The sequence below is a fragment of the Aspergillus japonicus genome (genome assembly GCF_003184785.1).
Source record: "Aspergillus japonicus CBS 114.51 unplaced genomic scaffold BO86scaffold_12, whole genome shotgun sequence".
NCBI lineage: Eukaryota > Fungi > Ascomycota > Eurotiomycetes > Eurotiales > Aspergillaceae > Aspergillus > Aspergillus japonicus.
Genome location: NW_020291649.1, coordinates 159,148 through 182,305, shown reverse-complemented (window position 1 = coordinate 182,305; position 23,158 = coordinate 159,148). Strand labels below are relative to the sequence as shown.

General features: G+C 54.2%; 9 protein-coding genes across 9 annotated transcripts; 2 read left to right on the top strand and 7 right to left on the bottom strand.

Moving 5' to 3' along the window:
- Window positions 1-275: 275 nt before the first annotated feature.
- On the bottom strand, window positions 276-1,427 carry BO86DRAFT_32273 (DNA-directed RNA polymerase II subunit RPB4). Its single transcript, XM_025668400.1, has 3 exons — window positions 1,146-1,427; window positions 841-968; window positions 276-727 (listed from the first exon to the last, which is right to left on the bottom strand). Exons 1-3 carry the CDS (start codon window positions 1,334-1,336, stop codon window positions 600-602), a joined length of 447 nt encoding a protein of 148 aa, XP_025529608.1. The 5' UTR covers window positions 1,337-1,427; the 3' UTR covers window positions 276-599.
- A 523-nt stretch (window positions 1,428-1,950) lies between these two features.
- On the bottom strand, window positions 1,951-3,528 carry trm5 (tRNA (guanine) methyltransferase; the record flags this gene model as incomplete). The annotated part of the gene is made up of 4 exons (XM_025675026.1): window positions 1,951-2,894; window positions 2,952-3,029; window positions 3,084-3,185; window positions 3,237-3,528. The coding sequence occupies 4 exons, from the start codon at window positions 3,526-3,528 to the stop codon at window positions 1,951-1,953; spliced, it is 1,416 nt and encodes a 471-aa protein (XP_025529607.1).
- A 343-nt stretch (window positions 3,529-3,871) lies between these two features.
- BO86DRAFT_387543 (uncharacterized protein) lies at window positions 3,872-5,072 on the bottom strand. The gene has a single exon (XM_025671623.1). The coding sequence runs from the start codon at window positions 4,643-4,645 to the stop codon at window positions 4,004-4,006; it is 642 nt and encodes a 213-aa protein (XP_025529606.1). The 5' UTR covers window positions 4,646-5,072; the 3' UTR covers window positions 3,872-4,003.
- A 505-nt stretch (window positions 5,073-5,577) lies between these two features.
- On the bottom strand, window positions 5,578-8,620 carry BO86DRAFT_377590 (PX domain-containing protein; the record flags this gene model as incomplete). The annotated part of the gene is made up of 6 exons (XM_025670589.1): window positions 5,578-5,802; window positions 5,868-7,108; window positions 7,160-7,781; window positions 7,838-8,146; window positions 8,212-8,441; window positions 8,491-8,620. 6 exons carry the CDS (start codon window positions 8,618-8,620, stop codon window positions 5,578-5,580), a joined length of 2,757 nt encoding a protein of 918 aa, XP_025529605.1.
- A 1,471-nt stretch (window positions 8,621-10,091) lies between these two features.
- On the top strand, window positions 10,092-11,518 carry BO86DRAFT_387541 (uncharacterized protein). The gene has a single exon (XM_025671622.1). It carries the CDS (start codon window positions 10,428-10,430, stop codon window positions 11,100-11,102), a length of 675 nt encoding a protein of 224 aa, XP_025529604.1. The 5' UTR covers window positions 10,092-10,427; the 3' UTR covers window positions 11,103-11,518.
- BO86DRAFT_32211 (uncharacterized protein) lies at window positions 11,159-11,524 on the bottom strand. The gene has a single exon (XM_025668372.1). The coding sequence runs from the start codon at window positions 11,450-11,452 to the stop codon at window positions 11,216-11,218; it is 237 nt and encodes a 78-aa protein (XP_025529603.1). The 5' UTR covers window positions 11,453-11,524; the 3' UTR covers window positions 11,159-11,215.
- A 1-nt stretch (window position 11,525) lies between these two features.
- Window positions 11,526-13,348, bottom strand: BO86DRAFT_32210 (extracellular proline-rich protein). The gene has a single exon (XM_025668371.1). The coding sequence runs from the start codon at window positions 12,864-12,866 to the stop codon at window positions 11,760-11,762; it is 1,107 nt and encodes a 368-aa protein (XP_025529602.1). The 5' UTR covers window positions 12,867-13,348; the 3' UTR covers window positions 11,526-11,759.
- A 2,442-nt stretch (window positions 13,349-15,790) lies between these two features.
- BO86DRAFT_446809 (FAD/NAD(P)-binding domain-containing protein) lies at window positions 15,791-20,810 on the top strand (the record flags this gene model as incomplete). The annotated part of the gene is made up of 11 exons (XM_025676548.1): window positions 15,791-15,820; window positions 16,000-16,219; window positions 16,278-16,863; window positions 16,917-17,285; window positions 17,333-17,673; window positions 18,209-18,255; window positions 18,308-18,390; window positions 18,454-18,710; window positions 18,769-19,641; window positions 19,707-19,938; window positions 20,013-20,810. The coding sequence occupies exons 2-11, from the start codon at window positions 16,086-16,088 to the stop codon at window positions 20,808-20,810; spliced, it is 3,720 nt and encodes a 1,239-aa protein (XP_025529601.1). The 5' UTR covers window positions 15,791-15,820; window positions 16,000-16,085.
- A 468-nt stretch (window positions 20,811-21,278) lies between these two features.
- Window positions 21,279-22,960, bottom strand: BO86DRAFT_387537 (endo 1,5-alpha-arabinase). Its single transcript, XM_025671621.1, has 6 exons — window positions 22,111-22,960; window positions 21,846-22,033; window positions 21,761-21,789; window positions 21,643-21,704; window positions 21,514-21,593; window positions 21,279-21,465 (listed from the first exon to the last, which is right to left on the bottom strand). The coding sequence occupies exons 1-6, from the start codon at window positions 22,905-22,907 to the stop codon at window positions 21,434-21,436; spliced, it is 1,188 nt and encodes a 395-aa protein (XP_025529600.1). The 5' UTR covers window positions 22,908-22,960; the 3' UTR covers window positions 21,279-21,433.
- Between the last annotated feature and the right edge of the window lie 198 nt (window positions 22,961-23,158).

The window sequence follows — 23,158 nt, the reverse complement described above, 5'->3', positions numbered from 1 at the left end:
GCCCATACCTCCTAGTAATACGAAGTATGCGTATACGGTACTTGCTAACTGAGAACTTGGGGTCTAGTTCCCTCTCTAGTTCCCCGGAGTTGCGACACATGCCCCGGTTCCAATTCTCATTACTTAATGACCAGGAGGATGACTCAATTTCTCGTCCGAGTTAATAGCCCAAGTTTTAGGATTGCCTCGTCCCGATGCCTGGCTGATACCTACAGGTCAATGATTATCTCATGAGCTTGAACCGACTATATCACGCCTCTTATTGGCTTGGTGTGACATCCGGCGATTTGATTGACTTTCCGAACGATGCGATCGCCTTTAAGAGATTTTTGGGGTCATCATGGATACTAGAGTACATCACATCTACTATATACACAGTACGAGTCTTGACCTAGTAGTAGTCTACACTTTCTGCCCATCCCATGACGACATGATTCCCTTGCCATAAACAAATTGACCAACACATCAACAACAAGACAAGAAACAAAAAAAAAAAAAAAAAAAAAAAAAAACAACACCAGAACTCCATGCTAGAATTTCCTGTCCCCCTCCCAAACCTTCAAGCCAAACCCCCGAAGCAGATAACAGCCACCTCACCTCTACTCCGTGAAATTCCGCAACTTAGTCAACTCATCCAACAGCTCCTGCAAATCCGCATCCGAGATCTTATGCTGCAGACTGGGGATGAGCGATTTCGCTTCCTCCGCATTATCGCAGCACAGACTGCCTGCAGGCCGGAACGTTAGTTCTGCCTTGAGCTTCCCCCCAGACGGGTCTTGTTCCTCGAGGGAATTATTCCCCAAGGGAAGGAAACACAGATGAAGAAAAAAGGGAACGAACCAAGCTGCGACCGCTCAAACATCTCCAACTCCGTATGCGAGTTCAACAACCGCTCGACCGCCTTGATGTTCTCCTCGTCCTTGAACCGCGCAAACACCTCCAGGTAGTCCAGGGTTTTCGTGAGGTTTCTGGGTTGGAGATTATCAGCCTGAAACTTTCTTTAAATGGTATATGTCTCATCCCTCCATCCCCAATGATAACTCTCAAACTCCTCGAGCCTGAACCCCCCTCCCCCCCTTCCCAAATCCCAACCCAGCCAAGATATTACCCCCAAAGAAAACCCCCCAGAACAAAAGAATACTCACTCAGGCTCCTCATACTTCTTCCCCCCGCGCCGCTTATTCTCCAACACCTTGTTGATCACCAGCCGCGCCTCGGACAGCGACAGCGTATGGGTGTTCTGGTCCGCGCCGAGGCGCAGCGTCGACGCCGCCTCGAGTTCGCCCTGCGGGAGGGTGCGCTTGCGGTGCGTGGGGGCGGGGAGTTGGAAGTTCATGTTGTGCCTGCGGTGCCCGTTGCTTTCGTCTTGTTCGTTCGTTCGTTCGTAGCTGCGGTTCGGGGTTCGTAGCTTGTGCTTGAATCAATGGGCTCTGATGGAGTCGGGGATTTATATTCGGTGAGGGGTTGGTTGGACGCGGAGGTGCCGAGTTTGTTTTCGGACGGACAAAGCCCAGGTGAGAGAGAACTGGGAGAGGAGAGAGCGGTGAAGGTAAGGTCGACCAGCTTGCGGTGGGCGGAGTGAGTGGGGGAGGGCGGTGAGGGGTGGTTTTTTTTGGGTACGTATCATTATCTTTTATCACGACATCATTATCGACCACCTACCAGGTGAGATAGGAAGAGTATTAGGTATACGTATAATATACATTTTCTTTTGTTTTTGCTTGAAATATTTGTAGACAATGTTTGCAAGGCTAAGATTCATAATCTGGGCACCATGTAAAGGAACGATGTGTAGGGTATCATTTTTAGAAATTGCACTGGGGTTTCTGGTAACTTCTTTCTACACTCTCTAATCAAATTGAATAACGCCCTTTATACATGTAGGCTATGCAATATACCACGACAAATATGTGTTCAGTTGTAAAACAGAATGTCCGTCGGATCCATCCTTTATGCAACCTTCTTGAAGGCCACCTCCTCCGGCAGGCGGAAGCTGGCACAGAACATCTGCTTGTTGGGACTCACCAGCCGCACGTTGTGGATGGCCAGCTCCAGCTCCTGCCGGCCGCTGCCCCCGACGCGGTCCTCCGTCGTGATCTCGAACCCGATGCGCTCCGAGATGCGCTGGCAGATGTCCACATGGTCGTCGTGCTCGTCCTCGGAATGGCCCGAGAAGCAGTACACGTGCACCTTGGGCAGCGGCTGCGCCGTGTGCGGCGCGAACCGCGCCTCCTCGCCGGCGTACACCCCGACAAAGGCGTCCAGGAACTCGATCGCGTTGCCGGGTAGGTTCATCACGTAGTGCTGGAAGACGGTGGGGCGGTGGAACACCTCCGGCGGCGGGGCGGTGTCCTTCTGGCTGCGGCGGACCTTGGGCTCGATCGTCACGGTGAGCGGGGAGGCGAGGAGCCGGCGGGCCGAGGACCGGATGAAGTCGCGCCCGTCCAGGTTGTGCGGCGTCACGAACTTGTCGACCTTGTTGCGCTGGATCGCGTCCTGCATGACCTCGTAGCCGTGCGGGTTGAGGTCGTTGGCCCAGACGAAGATCTTCTTCTTGCCCGCCGGCACGGCGAAGGGCCCCACGCCCGCCATCACGTCGCACACCATCTCCCCAGGCCGGAACTTGTCCACCAGCCGCCGGTGCTCCGTCTCCAGCCGGCTGTTCCAGTACACCCGCGAGTAGTCGAACCGGAACTCGCAGTTCTGTTCGTGTTGGATGACGTTCAGGTCGTTCACGCCCCCGAGCAGCTCGAAGGGGAAGGTGCGGAATTGGCTGTGCGAGCCCACGTCGTCGGTCTTGCGGATCACCGTCTTCACGGTGGGGTTCTTGTCCAAGAGAATCTCGGCGATGATCTGTTTGTAGGGAAGGTATTGTTCGCGGAGGTTGAGGTGGGCTGGTTTGGGTGGAATGGTCAGTTACGGCCTGGCTGGCGGTGGGAGACAATACGTACAGACGTGCCCGACTTGGGTGAAGCCCTGGGGGATCTCGTCGCACAGCTCTTCGGGGAGAATGGACGCCATGAGATCGGCTGGGAGGATATTAGTCCACGGAAATTGCACATCGGGGTAGAATCGTAACGAACCATAGGACCAATAATCATAGTCAATCGTCAAATCGTAAGGGCCAACGCTCACCATGCCCTTCTCAACTAAGTCGGAGATGGTAGGAGACCAGGTCGCCGTATCTAAGCCTTCCATCAGCTCGCTGCTCTACATCAAAGAGAAAATAGACCGACCGTCATGCTTGATCTCCTCGCGCAGCAACAAGCATTTGCGCACGACATCATCCTGCTTGATATCCCGAAGCGTAGCCATCCTGGGCAGCGCCAACAAGTCGCGCTTCTTGTGCAGTGCTTGTCGCACAGTCGCAATATCCGAGGTCTTGAAGATCGTGGCAGCAGAGACCGGCACCGTTCGCTTGAAGAACGACCGGTCCAGCACGCGCATGGTGCGATTCACGGGGGGCCGAAACATGGCGGGGATGTCGCTGCGGTCCGGCTTGGTCTCGGAGTCAGTTTCCTTGGACATCGGAGTCGAGGGGGATTGATGCTGCGATTTGATGCGCTTCGGAGGTCTGCTGGACATTGATCATGCACGGATCGACTGGTCGTGGGGTATTCGCGTGGTCGGAGGCTGTCTAGGCGTGACTTTTTTTCGATTCCAATCATGGAGTCAAGACTGTGGAGGCCCGCTTATCAGCACGTGATGGGGATAAGATCTATATGCCTCACAATCACATGATGCAGTCCTCAATCGATCGTGGTGAACTCAATAGGATATAGTCGTGTCAATCATGAATGGGAACATTTGCTCATCAGGCCAATAATAGATACAGTAGTCAAATCACCGTCCGCACAGCAGACTAAGGGAAACAGTATGGCCCGCGCAGAGCTATAGCGTAGCACCGAGCAAGAACGAGCACGGACGACTAAGTAAAATAGTAAAAGAAAATACATCGAAACATGGTATCATATATCCCTGCAAAGGCAAAAAAAGCGTTGCCCTATCTTCGCCCCTCCAACGTCGCAAGTCGTGCATTCAACTGCTCAATCTGCTCATCTTTCTTCTTCAACGCCACGCGCGAGATGTCTCGTCCCCGGATAATCCCCTTCATCTTCAGATCATATTTATCCAGAAGGGTCACAAGCTCCTCCTGCGCCCGCTTGGGTAGAGCTAATCGATGATTCTCCAAGATCCGGACAGCCTGCGAAGCCAGCTGCGATGCGTCCAGCGGCGTCTCATCTCCCCCAGCCATCGCATCTCGGAACCGAGCCGGAGTCGGGGACATCGAAATCTCCATGGATGAGGGCGGCGCCACGGTCGCCGTCGACGAGAAGGATGGGATGCGATCGGTACGCGGGCGGGGTGTGATTTGCGCAAATGAGGCGGTCGAGGTAGGACGGCCGAGTCTAAGTTCGTGATCGTCTTCCGCATCCGACCACTTTCGCTTCGCCGGGGATGTCAAGGACGGCGGCTGGGGAGCGCGAGGAGCGGGACCCTGGTGAGCCTTTGGAGGTCCGAAGTTAGGCTGGCGGATGGGCTTCACGTCCAACAGTTTGCCTACTTCGGCCCCAACCTCGTCGTCCCACTCGAATTCATCGATGTCTTCTGACATCATGCGCGCCTTGGCGCTTCGGGAGAACATGTCGTTGAGCTGCTGCTGCTGCTGCTGCCCGCCGCCCGTTGCGGGGCTGTGGCGATGGATGCGCGGCTCTGTCTGTGGGGTAAGGAGCCCGTGGAAGACTCGGGGTCTCTTGGTCGGAGTAGTCTGTGTCGTTGCGGGGTTTGGCTCGGATCGAGAATTGGAGAGGACGGTGGCTTTCTCGCGCAGCTCGGCGTCGCTGGCCCAGAGGAAGAAGTCGCATTTCTGGGATTGGCATGTGTAAACTGCGGAGAAGCAGAAGAGAAGGAGGGGCAGCGCCCGCGATTAGTCGCTCAGTCCATCGCATTCCCGGGTAGTCAGAGAAAAGGAAAGACGCGTAGCATACAGTATCTACCATGGTTTGTCCCGTGATTCTTGACTTGGAACTTGTTCGCAGGCTTCCGATCAGGACAATTGCAGTGCCACATCCCCTCCACAAAAAGCCCTTTCAGGCGAATAGCCTTGCGAGGCGACGGGGAAATCATGGCTAGGATGCAACAAGAAGTGGATTGGGTCAGGTGTTAGGTGAGTAGATGCAGACATATAAGTACGCCAGAGAGGATGAGAGGAAGATAACTTCTGTATAGTGGCCCCTGTCAAAGATTGTCGCCATGGAAACTGAAGTCTCGGATAACTGATTTGGTTCACGGATTGATTCACTGATCCGCCGGCCCGCTTCCCACTTTATTCCAACCGCCTTTTTCTTCTGAACCCAGTGCTCTTCCATAGAATTCTTCATGTAATTATGGATTTATACTAAGATTACTATAGCTTTGTGAAGACACAGTATCAAGCTAGTCTTGACCCATGTGAGAACTTCCCTACCTACTCCACCCGATATGTAACCCATGCCCGAATGCCAACAACCAGAACTATATAAACGCTGTGTATGAGTGATCTAGAGACTCTAGGGTATCTTAACAATGCATGTGCATCTAATCCGCAAGCACCTGTCGCAACATAACACCAAACGAATCTGATAGTTTGAGTATCTCCTGGATCTCCGGCTTGACAGGCTCACCCGCCGTACGCCGGAGCTGATCCTGTTTCTTGACCCGACGTCTCCGCTCGGCCGTGATGGGATCGAGATCATCCTCGTCATCCAACTCATCGGACGCGTCAGACTCTTCGTCCGAAATGGCAAGATCCTCGAGATCAGCCTAGAAGGAGCAGTTGTTAGCAAATACCCCACTTGCCTCGACAACTGACACAAGAATTCACATACCTCATCCAAACCAAAGTCACTGCTCCTGAAGGTCGTGCTACCAGGAATGATCTCATTGCCAGTCCCCTCGGCTGCCATCTTCTGTCTGGTCTTGTTGAGGTGCCACCGTTTCCGATCGGCATGCCATTTGATAAGAGCGTTGATCTCATCCAATGCCTTGTCTTTGTCGATCTGGCCCACATCCTTTGCTCCTGTGAGTAGGGCATTCATGTCCAGCTTGCCACCACGTGGTCCTTTGCGCAAGAATTCGAGAATGTCTTCGATCCATGCCATCAGAGATCCGAACAGACCGTTGTCGTGCAAGTGCACCTCATGCACAAACTTGTAGAAGCTGCTTTGGTGGCGCTCACAAAGATCGATGAAGGCCTGAACAGTCTGGTTGGGGTCGGCAGACACATCCTGTCGATGGCACTTTTCGATCACGGCGATGGCGTCATCCGCGAAGCGTGCAAAGTCCGTGATACTGTTGTAGACATTGGCCGACTTGTAGACCCTCACGAGCGGCTCGTAGAAAATTGTGAAGAGGTCGCGGAAGAGCTGCAGAGTAACCGGCTCCTCTACGATGCTGAGCATCATAGTCTTGTCCCGCTGGCGGGTGTAGAGTTTGAGTAGCTGCTTGAGATTGGCAAACCAATGAGCGCCTTCTCGCATTTCCGCATCAACACTCTCGACAGCCTGATTCCAGGCCACGTATGCATTGAACACCTTACCAAACTGTTCTGGGGTCAATTCAGGAGAGATAAGCTCCGTCTTGAGAATTGCCACAATGATGTCAACATCCTCAGCAGTGGCTTCGGCGCGGATCTCATTCTTCAATTCTTCGTCGGCGTCGGTGAATGCCTTCAGCTTTTTGCAAAGGACAGGATCTTCAACCGTCGCGGCCAGCGCATCGATTGACTTCTGGAAGGCTCTGATCCCGTCGTTCAAAGTCATAGAGAATATGCGTTGGAGTAGTGACCGGGAGCCAAAAGGTTGAGCCAGGAAGAGGTCCAATACCCCTGACATCACAGCTGCCGGGTTAGCAATGCGAATCACGTTTTTCAGCAGACTGTAAGGGACAAGAGAGTGGATCCTCTTGGCCTGAGCGAAAAGTTCAGGAGAATTATCTTCGGCCAGGAAAAGATGATAGAGCGTGGCGGCAACTTCAATGCGTAGCCATTCGGCGAATTTCTGGTATTGTGGGCTCAAATCCTCCACTGTCGGCTTCTCTTTGATTTCAGCAAAGAGTCTCGTCAATCCATCTGGAGTTGATCAGTAAAGTAGCACTTGAGCAGGATACAGTCGAAACTTACTACTCTCGACAATATCCCGGCGGAAATTCTCCATGTAGGCATCCAACTCAGCCGCGCGCGCTCTCGCGATCTCATAAAACCGCTTCTGCTCCTCAATCCGCACAGCATCTACCTCTTTGCGCTTCTGCATGTCCATTTTCTCCTCTTCATTCAGAGTAATCGGGTTGGTAGTCAAGAAGTCCTCAAGAGCTTTGGTGTCCGCCACCCGCTTGTTCTGCAGCAAAGTACGGAGAAACGCTCGAAGGGAGACTCGCTGTTCCTCTCTGTAGAGCACCGTATCCCGAGGCGCGTCTCCCGAAGCCCTGGGCGACCTGAGTGACCGCATGGAAGACCGTGACAGTGAACGAGTATGGTGGTTGCCGGGCGCCAGGTTGCGAGATGAGTAGCCGTCGTCTATTGCGCTCGTGTCTTGAGTGGAAACCGACGAAATTGATGAGGCTTCGTCGTCGGCGGAGCCAAATATGCTGGATGTCAATGAAGACTTGTTCTTGCGTGGCAGTGGGGGGAGTGGCTTTCCGGGAAACTCAGTGCGCAACCGTTTGTGAAGCCTAGAGAAATCGCCATATCGACGAGCCACGAAGGTATCCTGCTTCCCATCTCGGCGCACCCGAATAATGAATTCCTAACCAGACGTGTTAAAAATGTTCTTCAGTTGCCCGAAGATTGTTCTGAACGTACTGCATGTTGATGATATCGCACGGTCCGTCTAATCGATGTAACCCGGACCGCAGCCACATTGATGTCCCATCCGTGAATGGAGTTTCCTTCGGGCATATTGACCAACAAACCCTTTTCGTTGGCCCCGCGATCCACGACTTCCATCTCGGAAAACTGAATGCGTTCTTCATAGCCCGAAGCAGTAGGAATTCCAGAGACCATCATCAGCTCGACCAGCTTTTCGCATTTGCGCGCCAGCTTTCTGCGCTTCGTCTCTTCTAGGCGATCCTCCGACGAAGACACATGTTTCTTTGCGAACGACTCGAGAAACTAGAACCTTGCGATTAGCGCTTTGTACGATAGGGTAGATGCTCAATGGTCCAGAATATACGCACCACTTGAAGCTTATCTTGCCAGAATTCCTTCTCGCGAGCCTTGTCCAGGAAGGGGAAGTTGCGCACGTGGTGCACGAAGATATATCGGAGGATGGGCAGTTCGGAATCAACTGGGGCGACTTCACCGAATTCCGACTTGAAGGGGGCACCGAAGCGTTGCAGGGCTGTAGGGGAGTTCAATTCGGCGATCTCGCTCTGGACTTGTCGGGCGATGAGTTCGCGCTTGAGGTCTGCGACCGTCAGCAATCATGTCCGCAGGGTGCTGGGGCAGGTACTGACAATGTTCTTGCTTCCCGGTCAGGATCTGGCTGGTGGTTGTATTAATCGTTGTGGAGGGTGCGTCGGTCGCGAGGCCGACCGACTGGGTTCCGTTGGGAAGAAGAGGGGCGGAGGAGTTCGTTGCGGCCATCGTGGGCGACAGTCCAGTTGAATCACTGTCACCAAGAAACAATAATGGGCCGACTTGGTATCGTGAAGAGATCAGGGCCAGGATTATATGTAAGAATAGCTTCGAAAACTTCTAGAAGGTGGAAAAAAACAGTGGAAAGCGTCTGCCTAATTGCCAAGGTCCCGTGGGGTGTGTGACGTCTGCTGAGGGCGGGCGCTGGGGCGGTGCGAGAGCGGAAAAGGAGCTTTCTATTGAACTCGGTCAGGCTGTGCAAAGGGAGGATGAGGAGCTATTAGACGAAGCGAAAGATGTCTAGAATGCAGAGGATGGCGAGGGGGAGAGAAGGGGAGAAGGGGAGGTGGGGAGTGGAAAGATGATGAAGAGGAGAAGAAGTGGTGAGACAGAAAGAGAGTGACGAGTGACGGAGAGGGGAAATCGGGCGGAGGAGAAAATAAAGACCGCAGGATCAGCAGCAATTGGCTTGACTGCAGGGGGGTGAGTGGTTGAGTGGTTGACGCGTGTCTCAGTAATTTACTGCCTGTAAGTCACCAAGACTTCCAGGCTCAGCCCTGTAGCCCCGCCATTCCACCCACTGTGGGTTTTAGCATGAAACTATGAGATCATCTACCTTCCTCAAACAATGCACTTGTTCCTTTCTCACCACACATCTTATAACCTTTTTTCGGGTCCATCTTTCAATCTCTTGTCCAGTATCACCCCAGATATGATGATCCTTGGGACGACCGCAGTAAGCAAACAGCCACCCAAGCCTCAAGGCCTATATTTAGAAATCCGATTTCTGGTTTTGATATCATCTTTTGATATCATCCCCGCAGTTTGCTTCTCACCTGCTAGCTTTGGCACCGAGAATTTTGAATACAGCAAAATCCATGGATTCTGATCGAGGTTGAACTTACCCTCCGTGGCCACGGATTTTACAGGTCTCTGCGCTGCACTGGTGGAAGCAATGTGCAGATCGGGCTGTAATTTGGTATAATATGCTGTACATCATATTATACATAAAATGTACGGAGTATAGAAGGAACGTCGCTTAAAGTGCAGACTGCATCTACATTATAGGCTTTCTACAAGGCTCTGTTCAGATGTGGCTGCTTCTGAAGTTCGAAGAGTTGGGAGGATATATTGGAGATGGACATTGCAGTGCTGGTTGCATCTTCTGGTCACCTAGTGTCCGATGATCCTATACATACAGCATCGGAAAAGTTCATGCACGGGTCCATGGATACTAGGCTTTCTTTTGCTCGAAAACAATGCTACTGTTACTGCTCAAGTGCAACTGTTGCAACACAGGGCGCGATGCCCTAGCCGTTGATGCTCCTACACGGAACACACTTCCGGTATGACGATAGTATAGAGTCAGATTCGCTCAGGGGGGTGTACTGCTCTTCGCTTTCCCGGGCTCCCTTCGAATTCTCTTCTCTCCTACAACTCCCTTGATTCTCTTCAAGCCTCACTAAAACCCTCCGAGTCGAGCCGGTCTTCATACAGATCTTGAGAGTCGAGCAAAACAAAAACCACCATAAACACCACCGAGTTGAGCGCAACCAAAAACCCACAAGAACCACCGAGTTGAGCCAAAGCAAAAAACCACTAAAACCACTGAGTCGAGCGAATCTCCAAGCTCCTCCAAATAATCAACCTCCTCAAATCCCCAAGCTCCTCTCACGCTCCTCAACCCTCCTCTAAAAAAAACCCCCACTCCTCCAAAATGAATCGCAAGAATCTCAAAGCTTTTGCATCAAAGCTCCAATCACGAAGCGTCGTGTTCATCGCTTCAGCCATGGCCCACCATTATCCACCAGCCAAAATGGCCTATACTCTTCCATCTCGATCAGGGAAGGTCGAACAAAATACCAACAACAACAACAACAACAACAACAACAACAACAAGAACGGGCAAACGGCAACAGCCCTAGCAAGCTCAGCCTCAACCCGCCTAACCCGCCCAAAAGACCTCTACAGCCAGCCCAACAACTACGCAAAGCTCGTCCTGGATGCATTCTGCAGCGGCAAGCCCGTGTCCTGCGTCTGCCTGCCGATGAAAGGCGACCGGCTGCGCGCGCACCTCCAGGGGCCATACCCGACCACCCACGGAACCCAGTTCCGGGCCGACGACATCGAGTACGTCATCCACCTGCTCGAGGGCATGAGCCGGTGCGAGACCTGCCTCCGCGAGCTGCCAAGCATGGCGCAGCTGCATGGGCTCAGCACCGAGACGATCGAGCGATCCCGGCTGTTCTACCAGTCGCTGCATCAGGCATTTGTGGGGAGTGCAGAACTCCAGATCGACATGTACTACTGCTCGTTCGCGGTGGAGCAGATGGAGCGGATGGCGGCGAGCATCGGGCGGATTATTGCGGCGGCCAGTGCGAAGCCGCGGTTTGATCGGGATGCCTGGTATGTGGTGTTGAACCAGGCGGAGCGGCTGATGAAGGCGGCTACGACGTTGCAGGAGAGGGTGGAGCAGGCTGCTCGGTTCTGAAGGGGTGCCTGGAAGGCGGAACGTCCCGATGGCGACACGTGAAGGAGGGACGGTGTCGATGTGACAACATTCTTACAACGTTGAATGGGGAATGAGCTATACGATACAAAGCCTTACGCCAAACATCCGTACGGCAAACAAGCTTCGACAAAGACTTTACAATATACATCGTTGCGACAGATAGCACTCATACGACAGATAGCCTCTATGGCAAAACATCCATACGACAGAGGACCCAAACAAACGGCAAACCTGATTATGGAGGGACGATCCAAAAGAGGATCACCTAGATGAGACACGCGGAGGCATTGACGATGGTTTTGGGGGAACGCTGTCTGAAGGACAATCATGTGTATCAAACTTATGTATAAAGCCAGCCTTACAGCGGCAGTCAGCGGAACAAGAGATCAGAAAACGCAACAAAAACTCCATTGAACTCAAAACTATCTAAGCCTATTCCAATACAAACAGACCCCATACCACCAGATAACCCATGGCCGTAGACAAACAAGAAACGCCGGCCAGCCGGAATCCACCAATCGATTCATACATGTAGAGTCATGCAAACGGTATGTTGGATATCACCCTTGGACTGCAGCCATCGTAGATCGTGATACCGTTGCAAGACCGCGAACCCTACTCAGTAGGTTCATTCATTCAAGCCCGGAAAGGGAAAGCGCTGCGGACCGAAGCGGAGGAACTGGGGGCGGCAGCGGAGACTTCGGGGGAGCCGGGGAAGGGAGCAACGGGAGTGCCAGTAGGCTGCGGAGCGGCGCCAGAAGGCTGAACGGAGCTGCTGCCAGTGACGGACTCAGTCAAGTTCTGAACTGACTTGGAGGTGTCGCCAAGGGGCTCAATGACACCGCCGCTGGAAGGCTGCACAGGGATACCGGTGGGCTTGGGAAGACTGCTGCTGCTGGGCTGGGTGGCATTGGTAGAGGCGGATCCACCGGTGGGCACGGCCTCGGGCTGCTTGTCGTCACGCTTAGAGATACCCAGGTCGGACAGGATACCGGTGACTGCAGTGGGGATCGGGAGGCCGGAGGGAATGATGCCGGAGGGAATCAGCGAGTCCAAGTCCTGGCGCTTGTTCAGAGGCAGGCTCGAAGGAAGAGTGACACCCAGGTCAGACAAGATGTCGGTCACTCCGGATGGGATTGCAAGGCCGGATGGGAGGATGCTAGACAGGTCCTGACGCTTCTTGATGGGCAAGTCTGAGGGTAGGGTGATTCCGAGGTTGGACAAGATATCGTTCACACCGCTAGGAATGGGCAGACCAGAGGGAAGGGTGCCAGAAGGGAGAAGAGATTCGAGTTCCTGACGCTTTTTGAGAGGAATATCCGAAGGGAGGGTGATGCCCAAGTCGGACAGGATACCAGTCACTGCGGATGGGATCGGAACCCCGGAGGGGAAGATCTGCGACAGCTCCTGGCGCTTCTTGAGAGGAATATCCGAAGGAAGGGTGATACCCAGCTGGGACAGAATCTCCGTCAACCCAGAGGGAAGAGGAATGCTCGAGGGGAGGAGGCCCGTCAGGTCCTGGCGCTTCTCGACGGGCGAGCCCGAGGGAACAGTCAGTGTGGGCAGCTCGAATCCCGGGCCCTGAGAAGGAATTGGAAGTCCCGAGGGAATGAGCCCAGACGGCACAAGCCCAGTTGGAATAGGAGGAAAGCCGGAGAGATCCTGTCTCTTCTTATCGACGTTGGCGGGCAAGGCCAGGGCGCAGCCTACAAGGCATAGAGGAGCGACGTTCTGAAGCTTCATGTTGCAGGATTGTTGGTTGAAGCGAAGAAGTAAAGTAAAAGCGAAAGTATTGGACAATGGAAGAAGTGAATGAAAACCGGATTCGATCGAGAGAGCACTGAAGCCTGATAGCAAAAGACATATTCAGGAGGGATTTCAAGGAGCCTTTATAGATCTTGGTGGAACATCATGCTGCGCTGAAGGTGAAGGATCAACAAACAATTATTCCCCAACTGGAATCGACGGTCCAGCACTACAGCCGGCAATTGGCAGCGATGAGTTCTTCATGCACATGCCGATATCGTTCTGATTGTATCAAGGGAACTCTGAGCGGATGGGTCTCGCCCCGCAGCTAAGCAATGACTTCGATATGCCGAAGCCGCAAGTCGTGACAATCTGCCAGGAACCCTGATGGCAAGACGGATCTCACTGTTGCGAAACAGTGGTGAGTCCCGGATTCCTCTCGGTGGGTTCGAAGCTAGAATGACGTGACAGGTCGCAAGGCCCAAAAACGAGGTTTTGTTCTAAGCACGCAAGGGCTCAAGTAGGGCACGCCCACCGCAGACGTTATCGCACTGCTGGCCAATGAAGAACAAGTCCAGTTGCCGACAGAACCTGGAGACGCTCAGGGCCTTCAGTCAGAGGAGTAGAGATTAACAGGAACTTGCGGACTCTCTCGGCCTGAATGGTTCAACCCCAAATCCTCTCCATTCAACCTTGGATTAAGGTGAGCTGCACTGGTTGTCGGTGGAGCTGCGAATCGGAGATAGATAGCCGCCGACCAATCAATTGCACAGCTCGCAGCATCCTCTTAATCGCTGCTTCAGTCATCCATGGAATTTTCTGCCTTGCACCGGACAATGCAGCGCCCTGCACGACGCGTCGTCCCCTTTTCTGATGGTGCCACCTAGGTCATCGCATCGATTGGATCTCGAGTTCGGTCTGAACAAAAGGATGAGGTAGGAAGGGACCAAGAAAGGTTATCAATGTCGGTGAGAGGGTCCTGGATTTCAGGAACTCCATGTTTCACGATACTGTCAGACTCTCTTGGAATGACAAGGGTTCTGGCGGATTATCACGGACTGCTGTATGACATCCACCGCGGCGTTTCAGGCGAAAAAATGGTGGGTAGAAATTGTAGGCAGTGGGTAAAGCCACTTCAGACCCGAGAAGATCGATCGAACGGCCCCGAAGTTAGCCCCAGGGCAGAGAACCATGGGAATCTCAGGAACGACGATCTTGAGTTCTGTTCAAGTGGGCTCGTGAGAGATTGAGTGGTCAAGACTCAAAAAAGAGACATGCACAGTGGATCTCGAGCCGTAGCGGAAGTCGAGCGGAAGAAGAGCGGAGTTGGAGGAGGTGGAGATGGAGGTGGAAACCAGAGCCGATGGTTGCCTGGACCCTGAGGCAGCACTTTCCCTCATCCTTCCTTTACCCTTTCCCCTCCCTCCACCTTTTGCACTCCTCCGCACCTCTACTTACTCCACCCTCTCAAGGTGGCAATCATCCTTCCCTGATACAGCTCTCTTGTGGAGTTGTCCTCTAATGCCAGTGATCATGGAATTGTCCTCCACACCCCACAAAAGTCCCCCCTGTTCTTGCCTGTCGATCTGTCCCTCGCTAAAGCCAGCGGGACTCGGCCACGAACTGTATAGGCCAGAGGCAGATCGTCCTCAATATACATCATACAGTGTCAGACGTCTGGAGCTTTTCTCAACATGGCTGTCTATGATCGACTAAGGAAATCTTCTAGATGAAACAGGGAATCTTTTGGCTTTCGCTAGTGGCCTGCGTAAGATTAGGTTTACAACGGGCCCAACCTACACCGTTCAGCTGTGACCAAATGATTGGAGAAAGTACAGCATTCTCCTGCCGATTCCACCGAAGAACAAGCATGTCATCTGTCAATAGGGTTCCTAACCAAGCACAATAACCTAAGCCTTTCTTGGGTCTGTCTACCCTGGCTCCATGGATGGTCGGCAACGCAGCGAGTCCAATTTTGAGCATTGGAGAGCATCGGATCTTAAACTTTCAAGGGGTTTCGCAGCGTTACAGGTAGCGATCAGCCTTCGCCTTGCGCCTAGAACACGCCTCAACGATTGGTTCAAGGATTATCACTACGCAATAGATCGAGCCTTGCTGTATTCGATACTCGTTAGAATATCCCGCTCCGATTCTTGAATGAGATTCATTGCAGTCCGTGATACGGTGCCATAGTCCTGCCAAACAGCTCCAGGCAGTTCCTGGGGAGTGTGCTGGCCCTACGCGAGATACAGCCAGGAAGCCATACCTTCGGCTAATGGCACCTGCATCTGACCATTTAATTTCCATGCATAAGCCGATTGTCCTAAGGATAATGTATTCGTCAATACTACCTGGAATGGCAAATCCCTCAATGATCAGCCTGCAGGGTCTATTTGATGAGTGGCGATGCAGCTCTACTAGCTGTTCCTGAGTTGGTCACGCCGGTGTTGACGACAGTTCATTGACCACCGCATTCCAAACATCGAGGAGTGACTCAGTGACCTCAGTCGACCCGGAACACACATCTGAAACAACAAGAACCTTAGTCCGACGTCTTCAGGGTGTCGTCTCCGTGTCTCCGTGTCGCAGCCCTCACAGCCTCGTGTCATACTTGCGTCAATTCTCCTGATGTCGATAGATTTTCACTGCGTAAGTGCAGTATCTCCTGCCTCGATGAAGTCGACAGCAGTTGTTAAGCCGGCAGAGCAAGATAGTGGTTGATCTCAGCTCGGGATTAAGCCGAGAGCGGGTTCGGCTACCATCCAATCACATTGCTTTGCACTGCATACAAAATCCTACACGTGATTCTTTCCAGGAACCGACCAATCAGAATGATAATGGGAAAAATGGGATTGAATGGTTTTTTGCCCGACTGGCGCCACCGTGGGTAGGTTTCAGTCACCAGAGAGCAAAGACACCAGTTAAGAAGCAGACAGCAAGCGGAGAATAAGGTCAGTCTGAAACCAACAAGGAGACCTGGGGTCTGATAAGCAATGTGTCGGCCATGTCACTTGGGCTTATCAGTGGTCCACGCTGATGCAATCCGGCGCCATGATTAGCCATATCCTTTGTCTCGAGGCATTCCACCCAGGCATTGCACATTAATTGATCAGTACTGATTTCTTTGAAGAGGTGTTATTGTTTGGGATTCTTTCCAACTCGTTCCATTACACGCTGTAGATATTTACGGCCTACGGTTTGCACCTAGATATCGCAATGCCGCAAGTTAAAAGCGTTGCCATCATCGGCACGGGACCGGCTGGGGCTATTGCTGTCGATGCTTTGGCGCAGGAGAAAGCTTTCGACCGAATTCGTGTTTTCGAGCGACAGGAGAAGGCGGGTGGATGCTGGTATGTTCGCTTAATTCCTCTCAATAATGGCTTTGGGAGAAATTGACACTACGAACAGGGTGGCACGACCGGAGGAGAAAGCGGTCCCTCTGGATGTTGAGAAGCTCTCAGCAAGAATAGCTGATGCCCCGCTCCCGATCCCTGAAACTCTTCCCCAGTCTACGCCGGCATCATCGCAACATCGCTTCACTGACTCTCATGTCTACCCCAATCTGCATACCAATGTGGATGCTGCCACCATGGGGTATTCCCTGGAACCGATCCCAGTTGTTCGCTCTGAATGGTCAATTGGGCTTCACGGGCCCGACACACCGTTCCGCCATCATACGGTGATTCGGCAATATGTCGAGGATCTTCTCAATCGTAACGGCTACCAAGATCTGGTTGAGTACAACACCACTGTAGAATCCGCCGTGAAAGATCCTCAGTCTGACAAATGGGTCTTGACCCTCCGACGAGCGGGCAAGCCTGGAGGAGAAGACTATTGGTGGAGCGAAACCTTTGATGCCCTGGTTGTTGCCTCGGGGCATTTCGCAGTACCATACGTACCGGCCATCCCCGGTCTCAAGGATTTCGTAGAGAAGTACCCCGAGAATGTCTTACACACAAAACAATATCGTGGTCCAGAACAATTTCGAGGCAAGGTAAGCGTTATCGTCATTTGAAACTTGGGGGCATCGCTGATTATGGCCCTAAGAAAGTCATCACGGTTGGAGCCTCGGTGTCTGCGGCAGACACTGCTGTTAGCTTGATCGGCTCTGCTCAGTCACCCATCTACGCCGTTGTTCGCGGCAAGTATAATCCCTACTTCGGAGACGAAGCATTCAAGCATCCTCAGATCGACCGGCGGCCGCCGATCGCGCGTGTCTCCTGCGAAAACGGAGACCGCACTGTTCACTTCGAGGACGGGACCTCGGTCTCAGGCGTCGATTATATCATCTTTGGCACGGGCTTCACTTGGACATTACCATTCTTGCCCAGCATCCCGATGCGAAACAATCGCATTCCCGATGTGTACCTCCACGTTTTCCATCGGCAGGATCCGACTTTAATGTTTATTGGAGGCGTACGTACTTCTTTCTGAGTTTGAGCGAATTCTGCTGACGGCAATAGGTTGGCGCCGGATTGACGTTCAAGATCTTCGAATGGCAAGCAGTGGCAGCCGCGCGGGTGCTGGCAGGCAAGGCTCAGCTACCGCCGCACGAAGAGCGACAAAAATGGGAGCAGGATCGGATCGCGAAGAAGGGCGATGGACCGGGCTTCTTGATGATAAATCCCGAGTTCGAGGAGTACTTTGAACAGCTCCGACAGCTGGCAGGCGAGCCGAAAGAGGGCGAGCCGGGGCGCAGATTGCCCCCGTTCGAACAATCCTGGGTGGACTTGTTCAACGCAGGCCACGAGCGCCGGATCGAAATGTGGAAAAAGGCCAATGCGACTGCAGCAGGAAGCAGGCTGTAGTTGGAACATTTCATGGGATTCACAGACAGTAGTCGATAGCATTACCAGCAGTTACCAATAGACCGATCTGACCACCTTGGGTTTAGATTGCCAGCAAAAATGCAAATGCGGAGTCTCGCCAAAATCCGGCAAAAAGCAAGCAAGTTAACAAGTTTAGCACAAAATTAGCAGCTTAGCACCGCGCCACAATTGCGCCGATCTGCAGGTCAATTCATCTCGCGCCGATAACTCCTCCAATGACACTGTTTGACCCCTCTCGGCCGTCTCCTGCAACCTGCATCTAATCTAGTTTTCCCGCAGAATCAATGGTCCGATCCCCCGCGGATGCCACAGGATGATGATGATGTCGACGCATCACGGCTGAATTGGACGTGGGATATTAAATTGACCCTTCCCCTCATCCGCACCCGGGTCTCTCGGGTCTTGACTTCTGCAGCAGCAAACGATGCGTTTGACAGTCGTTTCCGGGTTGTTGGTGCTGCCTCTGGCGGCAGCCAAATCTTTGTGGTCTGATTCTCCGGGCAATTACAGTAGTATCATCACTACAGCCTTTCCTCTGGGCAACGGACGGCTAGGAGGTATGTTCGTTGTTCACACCTGACCTGGTGTGGAGATTAATCTGCTCGATAGCAATGCCCATTGGCCTTCCCGGCAAAGAGATTGTCAATCTGAATGTTGATTCTCTATGGCGCGGGGGCCCTTTCGAGAACCCAGTGCGTGCTCTCAACCTCCCAACAAAAAACTTTGACCTAGCACGAACTAACGTCCTATCCAAGGCTTATACCGGTGGTAATCCGAATGTCTCCAAGGCCGACGCTTTGCCCGGGATCAGGGAATGGATCTTTCAGAACGGAACCGGCAATGTGACTGCTCTCTATGGAGATTTCCCGGACTACGGCTCCTACCAGGTTTTGGGCAATTTGACCATCGATCTCGGAGACATGGGGGCTGTGTCTAATTACCGGCGCAGCCTCGACTTGGAGTCGGGCGTTTACCTGGATCAGTTCAAGACTGGCAATGTCGACATCACCCGGTAAGCGCATACTCTGCTTCCTATGATTAATAAAAGGAGCTGACCGACAGGTGTGCAGAGAAGCGTTCTGTTCGTTTCCGGATCAAGTCTGTGTCTATCGACTAGCATCCAACCGATCCTTGCCGGCAATCACTTTCGGGCTGGAGAATCAGCTCTCGTCTCCGACCCCGAATGTCACCTGCCAAGGCAATAGCATCAGTCTGTACGGAGTCACCGCGCCTACCATCGGCATGATCTACAATGCCCGAGCGACGGTAGTTGTGCCGGGAGCGAAATCCTCGAGCAACTACTGTTCACCAAACAACGCCACCGTCAACGTTCCAAAAGGTCACCGTGAGGTATTCCTCATCTTTGCCGCCGGCACCGACTACGATGCGTCCAAGGGCAACGCTGCGGCTGGATTCTCATTCCGGGGGGAAGACCCCTACAGGCAAGTGCTGCAGACAGCGACAAGCGCCGCCAAAAAGTCGTACTCGGCATTGAAATCGGCGCACCTGAAAGACTTCCAAGCGCTCTCGGGCACCTTCGAGCTCTCCCTGCCAGACCCGAACAACTCCTCCAGCAAGCCAACCACGGAGCTGATCAACTCCTACACGTTGCCCGGGGACCCATTCGTCGAGAATCTGCTATTCGACTACGGTCGATACCTCTTCATCTCCTCCTCGCGACCGGGGAGTCTGCCGCCCAACCTGCAGGGCCTGTGGACGGAATCCTACTCGCCCGCGTGGAGCGGCGACTACCACGCCAACATCAACCTGCAGATGGCGCACTGGGCCGTGGAGCAGACGGGTCTAGGGGACTTGACGGAGCCGCTGTGGCGATACATCACGGAGACGTGGATGCCGCGGGGGGCGGAGACGGCGGAGCTGCTGTACGGGGCCAGCTCGGGCTGGGTGACGCACGACGAGATGAACACCTTTGGCCATACGGCGTGAGTCTTTCCCTGCCTGCATCCTCACGGCATAGCGGAACAGGCAAGCTAATTCTCCGGTGCAGCATGAAAAACGACGCGCAATGGGCCAACTACCCCGTGTCGAACGCCTGGCTCGCCCACCACGCGTGGGACCACTTCGACTACACGCAGGATGCAGCCTGGTACGAGGAGACGGGGTATCCGATCCTGGCCGGGGTGGCCGAGTTCTGGGTCTCGCAGCTGGTGGCTGACGAATACTTCCACGACGGCACCCTGGTCGTCAACCCGTGCAACTCGCCGGAACATGGTCCAACCGTATGCCTTGCCCCCCAACCGCAACCCCATACCCCCCCTCCCCGAACACCACCCCCCTAACAAAATGAATCCAGACATTCGGCTGCACGCACTACCACCAACTTCTCACCGAACTCTTCACCCACCTCCTGACCACCCGTCCCAAAACCAACACCCTGCACACCACCCTCTCCAAAACCCTCCCCCACCTCTCCCCCGGCCTCATTATCGGGAGCTGGTCCCAAATCCAAGAATGGAAACTCGACCTCGACACCCGCAACGACACCCACCGCCACCTCTCCAACCTCTACGGCTGGTACCCGGGCTCCTCCATCTCGAGCCCACACGCCACCAACCGCACCGTCACCGACGCCATCGCCACAACCCTGTACTCCCGGGGCAACGGCACCGAAGATCAGAACACGGGGTGGGCGAAGGTGTGGCGCAGCGCGTGCTGGGCCGGCCTCAATGAGACCGTAAACGCATACGCGGAGCTGGCCCTCGCCGTGCAGGAGAACTTTGGGCCGAATGGGCTGAGTCTGTACGGCGGAAGTGTGCCGTTCCAGGCGGATGCGAATTTCGGGGTCGTCGGGGCGGTGTTGGAGATGTTGGTGCGGGATAAGGATCTTAGTTATGCGCGGTTGGATGCAGCACAGAATGGGGGGGTTGGGGGGAAAGTGCAGGTGCAAGAGATAGTGCTGGGGCCGGCGATTCCGGAGGCGTGGGGAGGCGGGCAGGTGAGTGGGGTGAGGGTTAGAGGGGGTGGGAGGGTGAGTTTCCGGTGGGATGCGGAGGGGGTGGTGGATTGGTGTGAGTTTGAGGGGGCAGGGAGGGGCGAGGGGTTGGAGGAGGTGAGCTTCTTTGTTAAGGGGGGTGGGGCGATTCAGTGCTGATTATTGTGTTGATTTGGATCTACTGGTGTTGGTGAGGGAGGGGTCTGGATGGACGTACTCGGGGCTTAGTTCAGGTTGTTGTAAGTTGTTTTTGAAGCCGAGGATAGTAGACAAGAATTGCAGGGGATCCACCTACACCTGAATACACCCCAGTAACCAGAACCAGAACACTCCCCGCGACCAATATACTCCCATGCATAGTTACAAAAACAAACCACGGCAGAATGGCTAAATCGACCGAAAGCGGGGTATTTCCCCTTCCTGTGACTGCGCGACTTTACCCAGTCCTATATCCTATATCCGGTCTACATCCCGTACAGTACCTACTTCACCTCCGACACCAGATCATGGTGCATCACCCAATCTCAACATCGACGCTTTCTGCCACGGGGCAGGTGGTGAGTGTGGATGGGGGGTTTAGGTCCGTGAGATTCGTGAAGGTGGTTTTGTACAGATGGTAGTATTAGTCGAGTATGTACAGTACAGTGTGTCCGACTCCAGTAAACAACGTGCATATGAGACGCCAGGCCTCAAGTCTAATAAAATGGGTTATCGTGTCATATCGTCCGTCTCGTTAACGTGGGTGCCGAGAAGTAAATTCCCCAAGTCACACAGCATAGCTTTCAGCTATGGAGCCAGAGGCATCCCCAGACGACTGAACTCAATCTTAGCATCATTGATGAGAAGGGAAGCAAGGACATACAAATGAACGAGCCAACATGCAGCGTATAATCCGGTCCCACCACGACGCCGCTGCTTTCGCTCGTGCCGGTGCTGTTATCGCTGCGGGTCTCCGTCAGCGCCGTCCGAAGGAGCACTCCAGAACACATACCCAGAGACCGCGACGGGCCACCCGTCCTCGTAGTGAAGGAAGTTCCATCCCAACTGCGCATCCTGGAGTCGGAGTCAGCCCGGAATCTTATCTCTGGGTAAGATCGACTCGAACTCACGGTATCCGCGAACCCAATCGAGGTATTGACTAGAATCACATTAGCCAGAACATCCGGCCGAGTCGACGGGATGACCGTAACCCACGGTAATGATAGTACAGAACATCGGGATCCCCCTCGGCGCCAGACAGAACCCCGACGCCGCCCGGCGCATACACGGTCCCGTGGTTCGAGCCGTAGACCACCGTCCCGCCGCCGGCCGTCAGCTGCCGCCCATCCTGATCCACAAACGGGCCCCGGACATCCTTCGACCGTCCCACCCGGATGCTATACCTGTGATATGACACACCGCCCGTCAACACCAGACTCCCCTCTCGCGCACGAAATCGCAGATGAATTGGAAGACCTACTCCTTCCCGGCGGCCGGAAACCCGGTCTGGAATCCACAGCATTTGCCATGACTGAACCAAGCATAATAGTACGGGTCGCGGTAGCTCATGAACGACCCCTCGACCGGCTTCACCTTCTCCTCGGGCACGTACACCAGATTCGTCGTCGTATTCTGGCGCTCCGGCTCCGTGACTGAGAGCAAGTCCGCAGCCAGCGGCACCAAGTAGATGCCGTGCCAGTAGCTGCCGTAGAGCAGGTAGGGCTGGCCGGTGGACTGGTCGGTGATGAAGGCGGGGTCGATGGCGTTCGAGACCGTGTACGGGTAGATGTCCGAGCCGTTGCCCTGGCCTGTGTTGATGAGGGCCCCGTGGTCCGACCAGCTGCCAGGGTCTAGCTGTGTGGCGGTCGCCACCCCGATGGCGCTGTTGCGGCTGCCGGCTTTGCTGATCGAATAGAAGCAGTAGAACGTGGCGTTCCACGCGACGGCGGTCGGCGCCCAGGGCCGACTGCGGTTTTGTTTGGGGATGGCGCTGGGCCCGTCGAGCACGGTGCCGAGCGGCGTCCACGGCCCGGCCAGCGACGCCGCCGTGTACATTGGGAGGTGCACGCCGCCCTTGAAGAGCCAGTAGGCCCCCGCGTGGTGCAGGATGTTCGGGTCGTGGACGGCCACGTTCCCGAGGTTGGGGAGCGGGTACTTGGTCGTCGTGGGGAAGGACGAGGACGAGGACCCCGTCGGGGACGGGGCGCTGGGCTGCGGGCTGCCGTTGACCGTGGCATGCAGCAGGATGATCCCAGTCAGGAGGGCGAGAAGATGCATTGACGCCGTCGAATTCGCGTGTGAGGAGCCGGAAGCTGGACGGCGCACTGATGGGGGGGGGGGGGGGGATGGCGGTTGAAATGAGAGATCACGGTGGACGACCGTCCAGCAGTGGATTATACTAATATATACTGTTTGAATCGGCCGAAGATAGTCTCGACGATGGGCAATGGCTGTGAAGATTGCGGGACAGCCTCAATGGGCCGCATCGGCGACAGCCATCTTCTTCATTGGTTACTGGACAAAAGGAC